The sequence below is a fragment of the Pyrus communis genome, chromosome 14 (assembly GCF_041283825.1).
Source record: "Pyrus communis isolate YQ-2024b chromosome 14, ASM4128382v1, whole genome shotgun sequence".
Lineage (NCBI taxonomy): Eukaryota > Viridiplantae > Streptophyta > Magnoliopsida > Rosales > Rosaceae > Pyrus > Pyrus communis.
The window spans coordinates 20,909,953-20,929,951 of record NC_142578.1 but is presented as its reverse complement, the minus strand read 5'-3'; the positions used below and the strand labels follow the sequence as shown (position 1 = coordinate 20,929,951).

At 35.1% G+C, this 19,999-nt stretch overlaps 1 protein-coding gene across 1 annotated transcript; it reads right to left on the bottom strand.

Annotated features, from left to right (window-relative positions):
• Positions 1–9,775: 9,775 nt before the first annotated feature.
• On the bottom strand, positions 9,776–16,860 carry LOC137713122 (1-acyl-sn-glycerol-3-phosphate acyltransferase 2). Its single transcript, XM_068452381.2, has 11 exons — positions 16,275–16,860; positions 15,589–15,711; positions 14,990–15,029; positions 14,794–14,867; positions 14,441–14,500; positions 13,367–13,444; positions 11,702–11,860; positions 11,373–11,498; positions 10,723–10,815; positions 10,435–10,521; positions 9,776–10,322 (listed from the first exon to the last, which is right to left on the bottom strand). Exons 1-11 carry the CDS (start codon positions 16,353–16,355, stop codon positions 10,083–10,085), a joined length of 1,161 nt encoding a protein of 386 aa, XP_068308482.1. The 5' UTR covers positions 16,356–16,860; the 3' UTR covers positions 9,776–10,082.
• Between the last annotated feature and the right edge of the window lie 3,139 nt (positions 16,861–19,999).

Sequence of the window (19,999 nt, the reverse complement as noted above, 5' to 3'; positions counted from 1 at the left end):
GGTCTTTGGAAGAAAAAAACAAAAAACGAAACAGAGCTATGCAATTATGAATTACTGAAGTTTGAAATTAGGATATTTAATCTTTGGCATGCCATTGTCTTTATTTAATCATTCTTTGAATGAAACTCCGATGGACAATTGAAATAAAATGAAAACTTGGAGAAGAAATTCTGATCCTTCTCCAAACTGGTAGTGTAGGGATGGTTAGATTACAATTTTTTTTTTTTTTTTTTTGTTGCATTTTGTGATTGGCATCCAATTGCAGTTTGGTGTTGCATATCTTGATCTTTAGATATAAATTACTTTATTAATACATGGTGTTGGGTGATTTAAGAGCACATGCACTTATAATCTCTTTTAATACCATGTTAGAATGCGAACATCCAGCTCAAAAACAATAACAATAATAGGTTGAGAGTTGATCGTTTAAACTTATCTGCAAGGCTTTTTACTTTCCACATTTGTAGTTCATGCTCTTAACAGTTAGCAATGTATTTAGCAGTTTTTAAACATGAAGTAAATCTCCATGTTTGAAATCTCACACTTGACCTGATTGGAGTCTAAGGTTTACAACTATATTATCTTTTCTTCGTTCATGGCTAAAAAAGCCAATATATGCAGGAAGGCTGCTAAAATTCAACGGATTTGTTTTCAAATTGCAAGTTTAGTTGGTTTCTCTAAAGATTCTAATGGTTTTCTGTTTTTAAACTCTGAAAATTTTACTTGGTTTCTTTGAAATTTTTAGTTGGTTTGTCTCAAAAATATGTCTCTCAATGTGTGTGATGTGTATGTTGTTAGTTTGGGGTATGTTTGGATTCTTAAACTGTGGTGGTTAATGTGGTTTTTAGGTGAATTTTTCAAGTGGGGGAGAAGGGGCTTTAAATTGTTATTCTCAATTGGTATATAAATATTTAATTGTGCAAAACATGGATATCATACAAGAATTCAAATGTTCTTCCTGCATTAGGTTGGAGAGCATGATAATTTTCTGTTTGCACATCACAATGTTTGTTTTGAGTACTTCTCACGCCATTAAGCCACAAATGTTCTTCCTGCATTAGTTAATTTTCTTTATATCAAAATTGAATAAATTTAATTTTCCTTGGTATCCAAATGTATTAAAGTAATTGTGATTGAAGTTTGTTTATGTCTGCTTTCCAAGATTTATTTTTTGGTTACATGTCTTATTCCATTTATGAGTGCTTTTTGTTTAACTGAAAGAACGTTTTTCATTCTTCGGTTTTCAGGACTTCATCTACCGTTTAGAAATCAACCCCACATTACCAAAGTACAAGAGAAGCAAATATTTGAGGGGATATTTGCTCTAACTTCTTAGGACGTTATATTCTGGGTTAATTATCAACCGGTTTCTATTACTAGATTTAGAATTATAATTTGGTACCATTGCTGCCACCTGCGGCTTGAGTTTTCACATCCTAATGGCACAAAATGGTAATTTTAAATTCTAGGTTAGTATTTGGAGGCACAAATTCTTTTCGGCCACTGAACCAAGTTCAAAATCTTTTTTCGCGTAGTTTAAATTAGGCTAAAATATTATTAGAATACACAAAAAAAAAAGAAAAAAAAAACTTGGTTCTCTTTATCTCATTGTTTCTTGGGTAGTTTTCTAGAAATGAGGTTGAAAGGTTGCACCACTTCTTTACTCCATATATATGCACATCATTATAATCTTTAGACTAAATAAAGCAAAGAAACATCATGATATTGCTAATGCATTTGCTATGTTTGGAATTTCAGGAATTTCGATTGTTGGAGGGAGAAGTTGGTTCCTTGGCATTTTTGGGTATATAATTATGTACCCTGTTATTATTCAAGCTTTATTTTAAACGTATGATTGGCTTGTGTGAAATAAATGAAAAAAAGAGTTAGAATACCCTGTGAGATGACCGATTCCATAACCTATTTTAAATAAAACGTATCAAAAGTGTTGAGCGGAGAGCGAAGAAATTCTTTGCATGAAAAACGGATTTCACTTTGTTTTCTTTACTCAAAGTGCTCTTATTTGATCTGGTTCTGTTTCGGTTGCGTAGTCCATAGTTCGCAGCGACTATGAATCGTTTCCCAAGAAATCTATTGGGCTAAGTTCTTTTTGGTAGGAAATTATGGTTGTTGATGTTAGCAATGGATTGAGTCTTTCTGTTTGGTATGATTATATCTCTGGACAAGCATTGATAAATAGAACGATTTTGATAAATAATTTTATTCGGTCAAGATACGATATTCGCAAATAGGAGGATACGTGAATCCTCCACAGAGGGATGCAAGTAATATCCAATGCGAAATCCATGCCTTAATTGGTTCAGCCATTCTTACTAAACATGGATTTATCCAACATTTTAAACTTGCATGTGCTAGACTGGAATTTTCACAAGAAAATAAAATAAGGTTTCACATGAACCACCATACCATGTAATAAGAAAAAGGTGGCAACTTCATTTAAACAGAAGACCTGTTTAGCACTGAACTACTTGACTATTGGAACTCATGCATATGACTTTTTAACTATTATATCTTATTACGGGGCCTAAACTTGGTCATTCTAAACTTTTGAGCACCTTTTGTCTCTAAAATGTTTGAATATGGTCATCTTGGGAGTCTTAGTGTGATCATTCTTCTATTTCTTAGATTCAAAATGTTTTCATTTCTCATTTAATTGGGGTAGCTTTGCTCATTTAACAAGAATTTAATCAGATTTGGTCCTTGAATTTCTCTAAATTGCTAATGGATTTATTTTCCTTGGAAATTTCAAAAACTCAGGTTGTGGGAGGAAGAAGCTGGTTCCTTGTCATTTTTAGGTATATAATTATGCGCCCTGATTTCATATTCAAAGCCTATTTAGTTATATGGATTTTTATTTATCTTTCTAAAGCTTTCATGCCTGGATTTTAAATATGTGATTGGTTTGTGAGAAATAAATGAAAAAAAATAATCATGGGGGCATTCTTATTTTTGGATTTTCTTCTCTGCATTTTTTCTTCTGACCTTTGTATGTTTGCAGTTAGATCAATGGGTTCAAACCCTTGAACTGAAATTTGTTTGACAGCCTTGAAAGTGTTTGGCTTTTTGGTGCTCTTTAATGTGCACTTTCTTTTGTTTATCTAGATTAGTGTTCTTTAATGTGCACTTTCTTTTGTTTATCTAGATTAGTGTTTTTCCAGCCCTTTTAATTGTTGCAGTTCACAAAGTCCTTATTGATCCTGCAATTGTTGTTTTTAATTTATCTTTGTTGGGTAGAGGGCATGTGCTGTGGGTTTTGGCGTTTAGGGAATATTTTGAGCTTCATTACTATTTTAATGTTTCCTTGCTGCCCTACAATGAATGAACATTAGAATAATCAATATAACTATGAAATCAGTCACAGATTCCAAGCATAATGAATCAAAAGGGCACTGAAACATAATTCTAAATAAAATGCAGTTAAGCAAGAACTGGGTAGATAAACATACTGTGAGATAACCGATTTTAGAATGCATTTTAACAGCTTTATCCAAATGGTAATTGAGAACATTATCAAGTATAAACAACTAGTCGTCAGCTGGCAATGGATCCCCATCATTGTACCTGGATAGAATAATTTAAAAACCCATAGTGGGTTAGAGCATTGCCAAGCACCAAGCAAAGATGTCTCAGTATGATTCATTAGTTAGTTTTCATGACACAATTTCAATTTCTTTGCTTTGTTTGGAAATTTGTGCGTTTATCTTGAGCACTTAATCGATTTAGATTGTAGTTTAACTATTGAGGATTTTTAATGTATTTTGGTTTTACCTAGATTCCATTTATGTGATGGGCATGTGCGTCTATGTGTGTGCGCGCGGTTGTGTAAATAGATGTTTTTGGTTTTGCTTCTCTGACCAAAGCTCTAAACCTTCTTAGGGCTTTCGCTTCCAGAAGTTACGCAGCTATCCAGAGGGTTACGTAGTGGAACTTGGATGTCATAGATCACGGCGAGCAAGGTGATAGGTATATTTCGTCACCTTTATCATTTTAGAGCTTAGATTGCTGATAGATTAATTTGAATCATGTAATTTATTTTGTCATGACGAGTTACCATAATTTATTTTCTCATTGTATCTAGAAATTATTTCAGTTGAAGTGGCACCCTTAAAATTTGTACTCTAGAGTTGCGTATCTCGCCTTAATGTGTTTTTTGAATTGGAAAATTTTAGAGGGGGACATGCAAATGCATCTAGACGTTTGACCTGCCTATTCTAAACTTTTGAACTCCTTTCTGGATTGGTCTTTTTTTTTTTTTTTTTTGGTGGTGTTTTGTTGTTTGGGGGGTGTGGGGGGGGGGGGTGTTGTTGGTAATAGGCCAAGGTTGCCAAATCTTGGTTGTACTTTTGTGCAAGACATGCCACATTTGAAGTTTTAAATTCTTGAGTTTATACAAATTTGAATTCTCTTTAATTAATGCTTGCTATTTTGGCTTTTATTTTTAGAATTGAATGAAATTATTCCAATTTTGGTGTATTTTTAAATGGGATTTAGGCTTTTTCGTATACATTTGACCTATGTAAGTGATGCTCTGCCTAAAGTTTGATTAGCCGATCAAACCTCTTTAAGCTCCTTACTCTGCCTAAATTTTGATTAAATAGGATTTAGGATTTATTTATATATTTTTTAAAAGGGATTTGGCATTTTAAGCTCCTTGCTTTGATTGGTTGATAAAATCTGTTAATGTAATGCTCTGCCTAAAGTGTCTTTGTCATTTAACATGTGAGGTTTACCTTTGTTGCCTCTTGCTTCGTCTCTTCGTTCACGGTGCTATGATCTGCCATCCCCCTCCCTTTCGTCATGAAATGTTTGAATGTAGTGATTTTATGGGTGGGGATGAGGACTAGAGATTTTTGGTTTTAGCACGTGTTTATATTCGTTGGAAGATCTCAATTAATTTTTTTTTAGATTATCTATTGCCTCAGATGGAAAAGTGGAATACAAAAAAGGTCATAATGAGAACTCAGACCTTCCCGTTATTAGCTGCTTAGATGGGAAGTGTCAAGTTCTTTGGTCAAATGTAGGGACCAAGTGAAAATTAATGTTATGAGACTTACCTTTTGTTTTGTTAAAATTCTGACTCCCTCTCGATCTTACTTTTTGATATATTCGGCAATAGACTAAAACTTAGCAAAATAGATCAAACTAGAAAACGCACAATACTTATACTGGTTTGGCAAAACTTTTGCCTACGTCCAGTTGTGATTTCCCTGGGTAGAGAAATCACGGCTTCTTCAATTAATAATAAAATATACAGTACTTTTGCAAACTCTAGAACTAATCTCTCTCTCTTCTCTCTGCTGTCATAGATTTTCCCACACTGTTTTAAGCCTTGCCGCACCCTATTTATAGCCATAGGGTGCAATTTACATGTCCTTTACAGATTATAATTCCTATTCTAAGTGGAATCGGAAATTAGACTTCCTTTCCAATTCCAAGTAGACTTCTAGGATTTCTAATCTAAATTGAATAAGGAAACTAAGATTCTTTCCTAGCCCCTTTAGGAGAAGAATTAGTGCACCCATTATTTCCTAAAACAATCCTAAACAGAAAAGGATACTAATTGATGAGCCAAAACCTAACATGTTTGGTGCACTGTCACAGATTGAGTCCATTGCACTGTCACAGTTTGAGTTACTTTTATTGTGTTCGTTTGTTTGCACTTCGAATTCTTTCTTTGAATCTCACTTATTTTTTGCAATTTAGATCGGATTCTCCTCACAACGTCGTAATATGCTTTTGCTGCTGCCTTTAATCTAGGGGTTCTGAGCCAATTGTGTTTGAATCAAGGCTTTGGTATGTCTTGAACTTCGATTGTTTCCCCATGCTTTCCGTTTTAGACAGCGCGGTTTTATGATTTTTTAATTGATTGTTTGGTTTTTTCGGCTTATATTATTCGTTTGCTCTATATGCTTTGTTTCTCATTCTTGGTTGTCTCTGTGACCTCTGATTGTCAAGAGGTCTAATAGTTTCTTTCTTTTTTTTTTTGGTTTTAATTTTGTTTGTGCAATTCTGTTATTGTTCGAATGTCTCTTGCTCTCTCAGTGATTCTGGTTTAACCCAGTTTTCTTAATTCTTTATCGAGTGTTGTTAGGCATTTTATATGTTTTTTGTTGGTTGCTTCCTTTCTTTGTTGCGTTCTCAATTTTTCAAATCGATGTTCGGAGGTCAGTTGCTTTGGTTGGTTGGTGTTTTCATTAGGTTTTTCTGGTAGTGAACTCTCGCATCCTCCCTGAAGTACTTTAATAAGTTATGTTGACAGCTGGGCTCTCTCAACGAACCAGAAATATTTTTAGAAAAATGGTAGTGAACTTTCACAAATTGTTTGAGTGCAATGAACATGGTAATATTCTTTTGCACCTACTTTACATCTAATGGTTATATTAAGTTGCTAAGTCCTTTTTTATTTTCTTGCGATTATGACAAATTAGGGTGGTCTCCCCAATCATTACGTTTTTACTACTGTTTGACCCTTGGGGGTATATTATTGTAAATGTTCCTGCTATAATGTGTTGGGGTAATCTACACCTATACTGTTTTACCCACCTTTAAAGAAGAAACTAAAGAGTTTCGAGAACAACCACAACGATAATACATAAATGGTCCTTCATGGATGCAAAGGATGCCCCTGTGGTGTGCATCCCAGGCCTTGCTTATCTTGCTAGCTTCAGATACATTGTGCTAATAAATTTGAGGATGTCACTATTATCTTAGGAATAATTTCAAATGCTATTATCTTAGGAATGATTTCACACATTTATGGACTCATTTCATAAGCCTATAAAAAGATGCTTTGACAATCATTTGGAGAATTCCTCTTTGGTTCCCACTTTCTGCTTAAGAGCTGTAGTTCTAAACAGGGCGATCGTGAGATATTATTTTAAATTCATTCCGATTAAGAGTTGTAGCCTAGAACAATATGTTATTTTATGTCTTTTAGTCGTGGTAATTCATATTTGCACGTGTTTATTAGTTTGAAATTAAACATGCAGTGCACACCTTTAGAGCCTCTCAAATTTTCAAATATACGCTTTTCATTCTGCACAATATGTTGATGTGAAGTGAATTAAATCTAAATAATTTGTGTCTTTCTGTTGATTTTATTTATGCATGCCCTGCATTACGATGGTTCTACTGCATTTTCTAGATTGCTCACAAGATTGGTATTAGCAGTAATGGTTGCCTAACAACAAAATATCCTCATCTTGCATAGGTTCAAAATTGATCTTATTGTGGAAGATAGGATAACTTCCTCATGATAGGAAGGCATGCCGAAAAAATACTTCGTGTTTCTTGCCACACTTTGGTGATAGAGGACGGATATGAGGATCCTTTCGTGGTGCCGCGAACTCTGGAAAATTTGGTCGGCAAGAAAAAAATTTCAGCACTCTTTTGGAAATCAAAACAGTTACTTCGAGAAGATGGACTTCATCGTTCATGGACTACTCCAAGACCAACCGCTCTCAAGCCCAGCAATTGCCTTAGTCAAACCACAAACACCTGCTGCCACCGCAAGAAAACAAATTATAACTGAAGTCACCCCTGCCCTATTGACGCCTTCCCAGCTACTAGATCAACAACCTCAATTAGCTGCACCCACCAAGACTTCAAATACAACGTTGTTTCTTGATCAAGCGGACAAATCTGACAGGTAAAGTTTTCCTCTCAATTAATGTTCTCATGTGTAAATCTTAAGAAACATGCTTCTCTTGGGTATACGAATATGTTTTGCTGCTCATGAAAAACCTTCGCACCACTCTTTTGCACTCTTTTTCATGGCTATCGCATTTCTCTCTAACCTTATAAATTTGTGCCTTGATTCATAGCAAAAAACCCCAAGACGACCAAATAGAGACAACCAATTCTGCTAGAATTGTTAGAGAATTCCACAATTTGGTTGTCCCTAAAATTGAACCAGCCGACAAAGTGCCGATAGCCACACTCTCAGAACAAAATCTCAAACCAAAAAAGCCAAAGATAGGTAAATTACAATTTGTTTTTCGCGCACACGCCTACATAACATCCATCATAGTAGTGTTTGTTAAACTATGATTTATGTTTTTTGCTATAGTGCGGAAGATGTCCACTATTAGAAAAAGTGAACACCACAGTCTCCATGATCGACTACTGCAGGGCGTTCTACATGTTTTTGGCTTTCAACATTTTTGCTTGAAAACTTAGCTGCTTGAACAAGAACGAAACATTTTTATATTTTTTGTTAACTGCTGAAACAGGTATCTAGCTTGCAAGACATATATTTTTCCATCTTAAGTGCAAGGGCAAAATGTGTGGATTACATGTTACTTCTGTTTCTTATGGAAACAGGCGTCTTGCATGTTTTTTTTCTTTGAATGTTTGTGCTGGAAAACTTAGATGCTAGAACAAGAAAGGAACGCTTTTTATGTTTTTTTTGTAAACTGCTAAAACAGGTGCCTAGCCTACAGGACATATATCTTGCCACCTTGACTGCAGAGGCAAGATTTGTGTCAACTGCATGTTGCTTCTGTTTCTTCTGTTTATTAGGGAAATAGAACATTTTTTGCAACCACATCTTTTGTAATTAGGAACGTTCAGTTTCGTCCTATTAATTGTACAATGTCTTTTCATGTCAGCTAAGTTGAATGTATATAAAAACAAAGTTATTTATCTTATCGACCTCATTCACTCATCTATCCCTCTGTTCATTCATGATTGTGTAGAATTTATTCGAGTAAAATGTGTCTTATTCATGCAGTTTAGGGAAATGCATTCAAGTCCCGCAGCAAAGCGCGGGCATATTTTCTAGTTGGGTCTAAAGTTTTGTCAGACTTTAAAGGCTCACGTCCAAACATACTGAACTAATAATTATAAATGCTTATGGATTATAGAAGAGATATATAACATGTTTTCTGGATAAACACTTGTCTTTTCTTTTGATACAATAATATTTAAATCCAACAATTACACAGCAAAGGTCCAAAGTTTCAGAAAATAACACTCAAACAATAAATTTCCAAGAAAAACCAAAAGCATAATGACGTGTCGTGTATGATTTTTCCGAAAAGAAATTTTATTTGAACCCATATAACTTTTTTATACACCCAACTAAAATTTTAAATGTGAATTGTCTTTCTTATCCTATTGTATAATTACCATCAAGTATATAACAAGATCAACAATAAAACTAAAATTTATCAATAAACCCACAAGCAATAATTAAACCTTAGTTTCACGCAATGTTTATCATACATTCATTCCGGCTAAAATCCCAAGAGCTTTTATAGAGAAAACAAGCTTTTTTTTTTTTTTTTTTTAATTTATCAATGGATGGTGATTTTGAAGTTTTAAATCTCCAACTAAGGTATGAATTGATTTATGCAATTTTTTTTCGTTTGATTTCAATTTTTTTTGGAGTTGAGAAGATGGGTTTTTAAGTTTCAATTCATAACCATTAGCGCTGAAAGTTGTTTTTTTATTTTTTTATTTATTTTTTATTTTTTTGGGTTTGTCAAACGCTGAAAGTTGAAAATATGAGTTATTGTGTTTCGTAGTGTAAATGGTGGTGAGGCCATTTGGTTTCCTCGAATCCACTCCATTAGCATGGTTGAAAATCTAGGGCTAACCTAAAGAAATAAAGGTTTGCTAGAACTTACGAAAGTAAATGAGCATGTTTGCTACCACTTACCTTAGATCATGGAATAATTGAAAAATTGACCACATTACTCTATTAGTGCAATAAAATTACAAGTCCAAGCTTCACCATGGTCACTAATGCTGATAAATTGAAGGGTTTCTGACATTTAAAATGACAAACAAGATGAAAGGCAGTGTAATTTCATAGGAGTATTCTAGGCCTAGCACTGCTGCTACAGCCAATTTTTCGGAGTATATACAGAAATTGCCCTAATCAACCAACCTTTAATGAATTGAGATATGCATACATAATACGTGTTTTACAAAATCAAAGGGGCACCACAGCACGGTGAAGGAACTTCAGTAAGGCAAGGCAGGGGTGACAAAGCACATGAGTCACACGAGTAACAACTCGCCCGCTTACAAAAGGCCTGGATATCAAGCTGTGTACTCTATTGCTGTTTGTCTGCTTTGCCTGAAGACTGTCCTTTGCTAACGTTCTTTGCAGGAGACACCGGGGCAGGGGTTGAATGCTCTGACTGAGAAAACCGAATCAAGAACTGCATCAGGACGGTAACAATGCCCAAACCCAATGTTGAGAACCCAATACCCTTCCACGAGGATAGAAGTGAAGACCAATGGAGGAACTTCAGAGCCCCCAAAATAAGTAGACATGACCAAGATGCAACAACCTACACGAAATACAAGTTAATTAGCAGTAATTACAAAACACCTCCCGTAAAACATAGAGAGAAAATACATGCTAATAAAAAAAATATTGACTTGTAAGAGTGTGTATCCCACCAAAAGAGATTTTAGTGGCCGACCAGTAGTTTGCAATTCTTGATCGCCAAAAGTTTGCTCTGCAGTATGTTTATCCAACAATGCATCCTAGAGTACAAAAGGCAAATAAGAAGATACCAGAATTAGAAGACTGGTACACGAATCATTGGAAAGGAAAACCGGATTACTGAGTTCAATTTATTTCAAGAATAATTGTGCAAAGTCATCTTCATTTCTTCCTTTTATTTTTCAAAAGATAACAGAAATGCGAGGAACACAAGTTCATGCAACATAAAATATAGTAACCACCTTTGCCACAAATATATCTTTACACCACTGGGCAACAGCATCATCAGTTTCAGGTAATTCCTTCATTAAATGCCGCTTAATGTGCACATGCACCTGCAAGAGAGTAACAACCAAGCAAATTTATATAAACCCAAATATGAAATGGGCAGCACAGTGCACAACACTGCTGCCATTGTGTATGATGTTAGCAGTAAAAATAAGTGAAAACCAAATGACTGGAGTATGCAAATCTAGCATTATAAAAGGATGGGAGAACAGCTTCGAATTATGTAGTTGACATCCAGTGATGACATAAAGCACTTCCTATTACCCACGCAAAATATATTAGAAAAGCATGCGCCCTAAATGTCATATCAGAAAAATGACATACCAACTAGTGATCCAATACCACAAAGAATAAGAGAATGAAAGGGCATTTTCACTACTCGCATTGCACATCACATCACAACTATCTGGATGGTTTTCTTAAAATGCCTTGCACAAAAATGCCAGATTGTTATCCAATTGAACGAAAATGTGCATTTTAATAGTCTATTTCAGTACTGGTACGCTAGTTAGGAATTTAATGCCCAAACCTGCATGCTATCCGACAGCATAAATATAAATTATTTAAGCAGCATCTTTAAAATCTGAAGTATGTTTAGGCTTACCACAGAAGGTCGCCCCTCAAAGAGTCTTAGCATTGTTGGTGAAGGTGAAGCCTTAGGAATAGCCACCGTTATATCATATATGGCTGGAACAAATGAGTGCATATTACTTACTGCAGAGACAAAACCCTGAAAGAAACAGGAAGTTATTAGACATGCCAGACAGCCCAGACCACATGTGTGATAGAGAATAATGGACCAGTAAAGGAGGATTCCAGAACATTGTACTTTTACTGATGGCGAATTCTTAACCAGCAAGGAACGGAAAAGGCATTCCACAAAAATAATTATTACTGAATCCTTATTATGGGAAGATGCAATAAGAATTTTACCTTAGTACGAGGAATCAAAACATTTCTAGGTACAGGCAGCCCTGTTGAGGCTGCATATTCTTGTGCTGCTGAAAGCTTGGCCTGTGTAAAACGAGTTCCTTCTACAAACAAAGCCAACCAAAAGGGCTGAGGGTAGTCCTTCAACCGTTGAAGACCTAACTGCAGATGCATAACCACAAGATTTGAGGTTACTTCCAAAAGTAGACGCGTTAACATGCACATACATTTCAAAATAGATTGACCAATACCCTAACTTTTAAACCTGTTCCAAAATTAGTCCCTAGACTTGAAACTCTGACATCTAAATTCCATAAATCAATAATTGTCTGTTCAGTCAGTTGAAGTATCACCCGCTGTAATTTTTTCATCACATGACCACTTATATGATATTAGTAAAGTTTTTTCTTACAAGAAACAAAACATTCATTGAAAAGAGATAAAATACAACACAGCAGACAACGTGTACCCTGGACTTCACCCAATTAAAGAAACAACAAAACAGAAGCCATCAAAAGCAAGAGATAAGGAAAGCTAGTCAGTCAACCTAAATCTGTTTTCGACCTAAGAACATTAAAGATCTCCCACACAATAAACTTGATACTACCATTGTCAATGACCACACAACCACTCACAACAATACCCAAGCTCCATGCCAGCTCTAAGCAATTGACTACCACTTCATTCACCAACTCACCACAATGAAATCTTGCTTTTTTATAAAGTGGGATATCTTTGTTCAAGCTCAGTTACAAACTCTTAACAGCTTTATTCTGATTTACCATCATTATTAGGGTATTAGGGTAGTTTGACTAATAAAAGAAACTCAAATTGTATTCCAAAAATTGTTTCTTTCATTAGTTTTCTTTGTTGTCGCTCTATATAAGATTATTTCAAGTTGGCCAAAAGGGTTGTAAGGATTCTGGGCTGCATTAAAGTTATGTGGTGCGGTAGCAACAGCTAGGTTAGAAATGAACCTGTTATTGAAAATTCTGTTTTATTTAGGATCATTCCTTTTAGTTGCAAGTAACTAATCCAGGATTGCACTAAAAGGAATATTCTTGAAATACTTTTGACAGAAGCAGCCCAAAGAGAAGCAAGTAGTCTAAATCTACCCCAAATTTCACCCACTTCCTCCTCCTTGTTAAAAATTAGCTTGTTCCTCTCTAACCACACCCACCACCGGAGGGACTGAACAGCGCTTGTCCACAAAGCATCCTTCCAACAACACCATGCTCCTTGGTCACACCCACCATCCTATTATATTCCTCATCTTACCTTGGAGAAACAGCAACTCCAAAACTTCATTTATCCAAACATCTTCCAATTAACAGAGTTTCTACCATCTGTATCCACAAACCATAGGCAACAACTCACCTTCTGCTGAGTTTGGTGGAAATTTTCCATCAAACTACATAAGCAACCATTAACATTAAAAACCAGCTGATTCTTTAGCTTGGCAACAAAACCTCACTTCCATAGATGAATATATTTTGTCTATCTATGCAAGTATGCCCAGATTTTTTATCAAATTGAAGACGGCTATGACAAGAGAGACTCCATTACAAATTCATTAGAAGGAAAATTATATAGTTAAAAGTTATGTGTGCCTGTGTATATTGTGCATATAGTGTGTTGTATGTACATATACAACATACACACCCATACCTTTAAAGTGCTTTCATCTTTAGCCCAGCTTCTTTCCAAAAAGAGATATTCAGAAAACCACATTGACCACCCTATGACCTGCATGTATAAAGGCATTCCATTTAGTGACAAGGAGTAAACCCTCAAAAGCAAAGGCAAATGATAACACTTAAGTTGAATGAAATGTAGGCTGGATAAAGAAAATGGGGCCACAAGACAATGTTTGCGGAAAAAAACCCAAAACCACTAATTAATTCATGAATAATGGATAAAATCAAATTAAAAAATCAAAATAAAAAATCTATAACATTACAATAGGATCTGAAATGAAATATTGATACTCCTAACCAGTAATAACTAATGGCCTCAATAGCTTCACAAACTCTAAATTTTTAAAATCTTATCTAAGCTGTTAAGATTCTAAATTATTCCCATTTGATAAAATATATGTTATATATACAGACCCTCCAATTTTCTAGGGGATTCTGCTCAAGAATCTGAACAATTTGTTGTTTTTAGTCTCCATTCAAGAATCATCTTTGTCAAAATCAGCAAAATCGAAACCACCTAACCACTTAATTATCATTTACAATCATTCGGGGCTGACCAGAAACATTGTGTTGGTTTATTTATTTGATCACGATTAGATGCCTTAATGATCAATGATTAGGCTAAGTTGCCATTTCACATTCAATGATCTACAGGATGATTCTTAAATGAATTCTGTAGAAGATAGACAGTTCAGATACTGAACTACAATACTGATGGGCCCCCACAAGGGACCCAACTTTTTGAATTCCTCCATGGAAGAGCCTTGTATATATGAAATATCCTCTTGTTAAAACAATGTGGCAAGTCAATATAAGATGCTTATGTTGGCAAACTACGATCTAAACCAAACATACATGCAAGAATCAACGTAATCAATGGTCCTGATTCAAATTCTATCAAAAATGTATTGTCATAGTGTCTGACAAGAAAATATTCACATAAATGTGGATGCATGCACACAAACACACGTATTTTGAACTTAACAGCTAGTGCCTTCAAGTTTCATCAACACATACTGTCAGGGCATCTTATGGTGGAACATACCGGAAGGAGCTTTGATGATTTCTTCATTACAGCTAAGGCACTGCCAAGGCAACCTGACCGCTGCATAAGTACATTTAATTTAAATCGTTAATATAAAGAGAATACAACTCCATTTCGAACCAAAAGCCTAAATTCAAACAGTGAACTTCTTTTACAAGTACATGTGAATAAGTCTTCAATGTAGTTTTTGGTGCCTCTATCATATGTAAATATGCAAAAAGCCAAAAACTAAATAAGTATGGGCATTATTTTTATAATTAGTATACGTATGAATATATTATATACTCATTATGTGTCTGGTTACATGGATTTGTGCATGCCAGTGACTAAAGCATGACACATAAACTTTGTACCTGAGCCAGGACCCATCCAACAAGCCAATCAATATCACTTCTATGATTGCACATGACAAGTGCATGTTCTTTACCTAGAAAATAGAAAACATGCATTTAAATAAGTTATCCTGCATAATTTTGAAAAGGGCAATACATACATAGTCCTAAACACAAAGAAACATCAAACAAAAGAGAAGGTTTAATCCTTCCTTACCCATTAAACGAAACGTTTCAGGGTCTGTGTACACTTGGATCTGCAACAGAAACAGTTAACTAAATCAAGATTCAAGACTCAAAATTTTAATCTCAAGACACTTAAAGTAAACATTACACCAGGTCATAAGCAATGTCCTTCACTTTATTACTACTGACTTAAAGTACTCAGCTTTCCTTAAGGAATTGTGATGCATTTCAGGGATTTATACAAGCTTATCAGAAGAATTAATCTTCTAGTCTTTCTTGTGGTAGCAATTTCTGCTGTGAATCTTTCAAACCCATCAATAACTTTAACCATTGGTTCATAAGGGTTAAAAGGGTGACCCTAAGCCAACAAGGCTCCCCACTTTGCTAGGGTTGGGGGAACGTCTATTGTACACAGCCTTACCCTTGCTTTTGCAAAGAGGCTGTTTCCATGATTGGTTCATAAGGGTTGTATGGAAAAAATTTGGTTGAAAAAAATAAGCTGTTGGAAGCTGGCATAATAAGTGGGAATGCACCTAAAAGTACTCACCATACAATAAATCGATTGCATTTAAGGAAGTAAGAGAAATCAAAATAATCAAAATCACAAGATATGGGGGATATAGCTATTACCTTAACACCTGCCCACCAATCAATAAGCCATACGAGTTCCAGCCACAACAATTCTGCCACCACTCTGTTGATCCTTCTGTATGTATTCTTAGACAGTGGCCGAATAAGAATGAAGCAAATCGCCTGAAACAACAAACCAAGTAAGCTAAATCCACTAAAACCTCAAAAGAAAAATTGTAGCATAGACACACACACACATGTGCACAAATGTGCGTGTGTGTATATAAATATATACACACACACATACACACAACTGATATGCTAATAGAACAGAAACAGAGAATCGAAGCAAACCAATCGCAAATTTGTAGTCAGTTTTGGATAATAGAATTGAGCTCAATGGTTTTGACGGCGTATAGGATTGAAAAAAAAACGTTTGAAAGTTCGTTTCTTTTCCGAAACGTTCTTTACAATCAAACAAAGCTTGCAGGTCACAAATAGAAAGTAGAAACAAAACCTAGTTTGAGAGGCAAGCTGACAGGCATACCTTACCCAAACAACCCACTTGAGAAACAATAAACCCATGAAGCTAAAACGAAAAGAAGCAAAACCCTCGTGGAAGTCACGCAGAAATTGAAGAAATCGATAGCAGAAGACACAAAACTGAGCTAAAACGAACCCAAATCTAGGCAATAACGAAACGAAATCCAGAACCCATGAAGCAAAAAAGCGAGAAGAAGCTGCACCTGAATGAGATTGATGACGAGGCCTGAGACGAAGAAGAGCAGGCCCAGCGGGACGATGACAGCTGCCGCTGCAATCGCCATGGCGCCCGAAACCCCACAGAGAGAATCGAATCGATTTCTCCACAAAATCCAAAACTTTCAATTGCCCAAGAGCAAATGAAACGAAATATTTCAATTCAAAGTTGAATTAAATCAGGAACCCAAACGAATTGGAAGCGCAAGCGAGGGTATGAGGCAGTATCTCAGGAACTCAGGCAGTGGGTGTAACCGTGCGCGCAATGTGTTTGAGAAAATGCGCGTAAGAGAGAGAGAGAGAGAGAGAGAGGAGAGAGAGAGAGAGGGAGCGGTTGCTTGCGCGCTTTAAACGCAGTTGATGATATAATTCAAGGGAAGGGGGACACTGCGTGAGAAATGGGCTTTTTTGTGGTTTCGCCAGAAAACTGTACTATTAATTAATTATGCAAGAAACCCCCTACGCTATTAAAGTGGTAGAGAGCAGTGTTGTTCGATAATCGACTTTCTAATTTAACATTTTAATCTAATAAATTTATTATTTAACAAAAATAATAATAATTATGCAGCCTTCGTTTCTTTGGGCTGGTATAACAAGGCGCATCATCTTGTCGGCATCTTCATGCCAGTTAGTTGGCTTCAATCTCAATGTTGATGGGGGTGGTGGGTCCTGTGGCCCACATTTGTTTATGTGCTATCTTAAATAGTCAAATAATTTGGTTTGCCTCGTCACCAAATATGTTGGCCTTCTAAATAATGTTGGGATATTGTTTTGTTTGTACTTCGCTTTTTCGTTCACGTCCGAGTAGCTTCAAGGTTAAGGTTTTTTAGATAGAAACAGAGTGTGAGAAGCGCAAAAAAATTTCAATTGATTCGTTGTGATATTTCGTTTAATACTTGATGGGTTTGTTGTCGTTAACTGAACCATGTTACATACATGTCAACCAATATCAATATATTTTAAAGCAATCTAATGAGTGATATAGAGAGAATTCGTCGAGTTCATTTTAAAGCAATCTAATGAGTGATATAGAGAGAATTTGTTTAGTTCATTTTAAAGCAATCTAATGAGTGATATAGAAAGAATTTGTCGAGTTCTTATGACACAACCTGTTGAATCCTGCCGAGATATGTCTAGCAAGCATCACGTCAAACATTTAGTGCATAAAAGAGATCCATACCAAATATTCGAAGAGTCTTTAAAAGATTTTCACATGTATATTTTTCGAACTCTAGGTGGTCCTGAGACTACCTTGGTCCCAATGTACATCCGCCCTTTAATGCATGTGAGGGTTTTTTTAAATATTTCAAGAATATATTTATATATTTGCGTTGGCTGGAAAGTTGGGAATTTTCCCAACAGTTGCTTCTCTTCGAGTGAAGCATTGCAGGTATTAATTTCAATAATATATAACATACTATCAGATAAGTGATATACATCTGTTAATGCATGTAAGGTTTGTTTATGTCGCATCTACAGAAAAGAGTCGCACACGCTTCATTAATAGGTGAATTCTTTTTTTAGATTGTAAATTCATTCTTTTTCTTTTGCAATATAAAGGTTAAAACACTTATTTAACAAGATGAAAAGAAACACCAATGAATAAATAGTTATTTAGAGCAAATATAAAATAAATTAGATATTTGACGAACAAAAAGATCATTACCATTACTCATCTTATCCATCGGCTTAACATGTTATATTTTCTATTTTTATAACTTAAATATTGATCAGGTTCCCTATCTTATCGAACTAGCCTCACGTGTGGCAATTTACTTTTTTATATTTTATTTTTTATTATTTATTTTTCATTTTTATTTTGTTTAGTTTGGATATTTTTAAGATTGAATTGTTTTATTTTAGAATTTAATCAAAGAGGGTATTTTGAAGACATTGAAAGCTTCACCATTTTGATATGCTCCCTTTATATATAGAGATTACCTAGTTCAAAAGACAAGTTGATTATATAGTTGTGACATATTTAATATGCATGGTAATATCACCGTATTGCCCTTTGATTTGTAAACAATTTCAATTTCTTTTTCTCAACGATAAAATATTTACAAAGTGAATTGACAATGAGGCGTTAACTCATTTACAACAAATCATAATATACCACAAGTTAGTATCGGATCCAACACTAACATATGATTCATAGGCGAATCAAACTCGAGATCCCCTTCAATTAAACAAAGATCGGTTCAGCTAAACCAACTTATGAAGTACATCTTGAAGACAAAATTAGGTTATGTCAGTCCGAAATATCCAATGCACAAAAGAATACATGTTGTAGACTCGTACCGATGCGGGACTTGGAACGTCACGTGCATTGCATGTGCTGCCTCTAAGATGGACAAATCATGTTTTTTTTTTTTTTTTTTAACGGACGATATTTTCTATACTAGTTAAATCTCACAATAGGTTTGCAATAATGTGGTTCACATTTGTTTTGTGTGAAAGTCGAACCTAAGACCTCTCACTTACAAGTAAATAGGAATACACCCTCCCACTGCTATCAAACCGACGGACAGATGTCAATTCTGCTGATTCAGCCTCTTCTTCCTGGACCAAAACAATACATTAGTACTAAGTGACTTAGACAAATCATGTTTTAATCACATTAAATATTCACTTGCTTCTGTCCTTATTTCCAGCATTCAACTGTTGTATTAAATAAATGAATCAATTAAAAAAGAAGTTATGAGATGAACACAAAATTGGGTGTTGCTGGGACCATGGTTTCCAACATTCAACCTCCTGTCGTCTGGCTATTGGCTGCTGCTGGCCAACTATTCTTTGCCTAATTCAACTAAATACCTTGCAAGTCAAGTCAAGTTTGAGTCACCTGCGACAATTACTCTCACCCATCCGAACGCTCAGTCCCTATAGTTTCGGTGAGTGGTTGGGACTTGGGAGAGAGATGCTGCTGCACTGCACTTACTTTTAAAATAAATAATAATTGTTGATTAAAATATAGTATTAGTAACTATTAGATCTTGTATATTCGGATTTATAGTCATTTGCAACGGTTAGATTTTGCATAAAATTCGTATCATTTAGTAATACGTACCATTGTAACAAGACACGATATGTAACATTTATAAAATCTTTAAAATGCACTTTTATAGTGTCATAATAAAGGTACATCTTCACAACAAGTTAAACACAATTAGATATCAAATTAGCTGACGTTGCAATTGTTTTCTTATCTTATTTTAAAAAAAAAACGATGAGATATTTACAACAAGTCTTACATTGCGCTCATAATGTCACAACAAAGCTACATCACTACAATAGGCTTGCCGCAATTAAATATTGAACATATAAGAAATGTATATTGCCCTTTATACTAACGTGAGTTGAACTTGAGACCTACTACAACCTAAGGAGAGACAATCTTACTAGACTAAAGGTTATTTGGTTCTACCTAACATATGTGACAGGCGGAGGTATAACATCAATTTTACTAGTGGAAATAAACAAACACTCTTTTTAATTTCTCATAGACACTTGTTTAATCTTATATGTAATTATCATTTAATCTATTCAATTTGACGATTAGAAATAGAGAAATGTGTGTGAAAAATTAAAAAAAATATGGGCGAAAAACACCTCTCTTTGACACACCTTCAATGCACGTTAGCTTTTGGCTTCTCCACTTTGGATGCAAGGGCAATAAAATTGCCTTCACCATTTACTCTAAATAGTAATT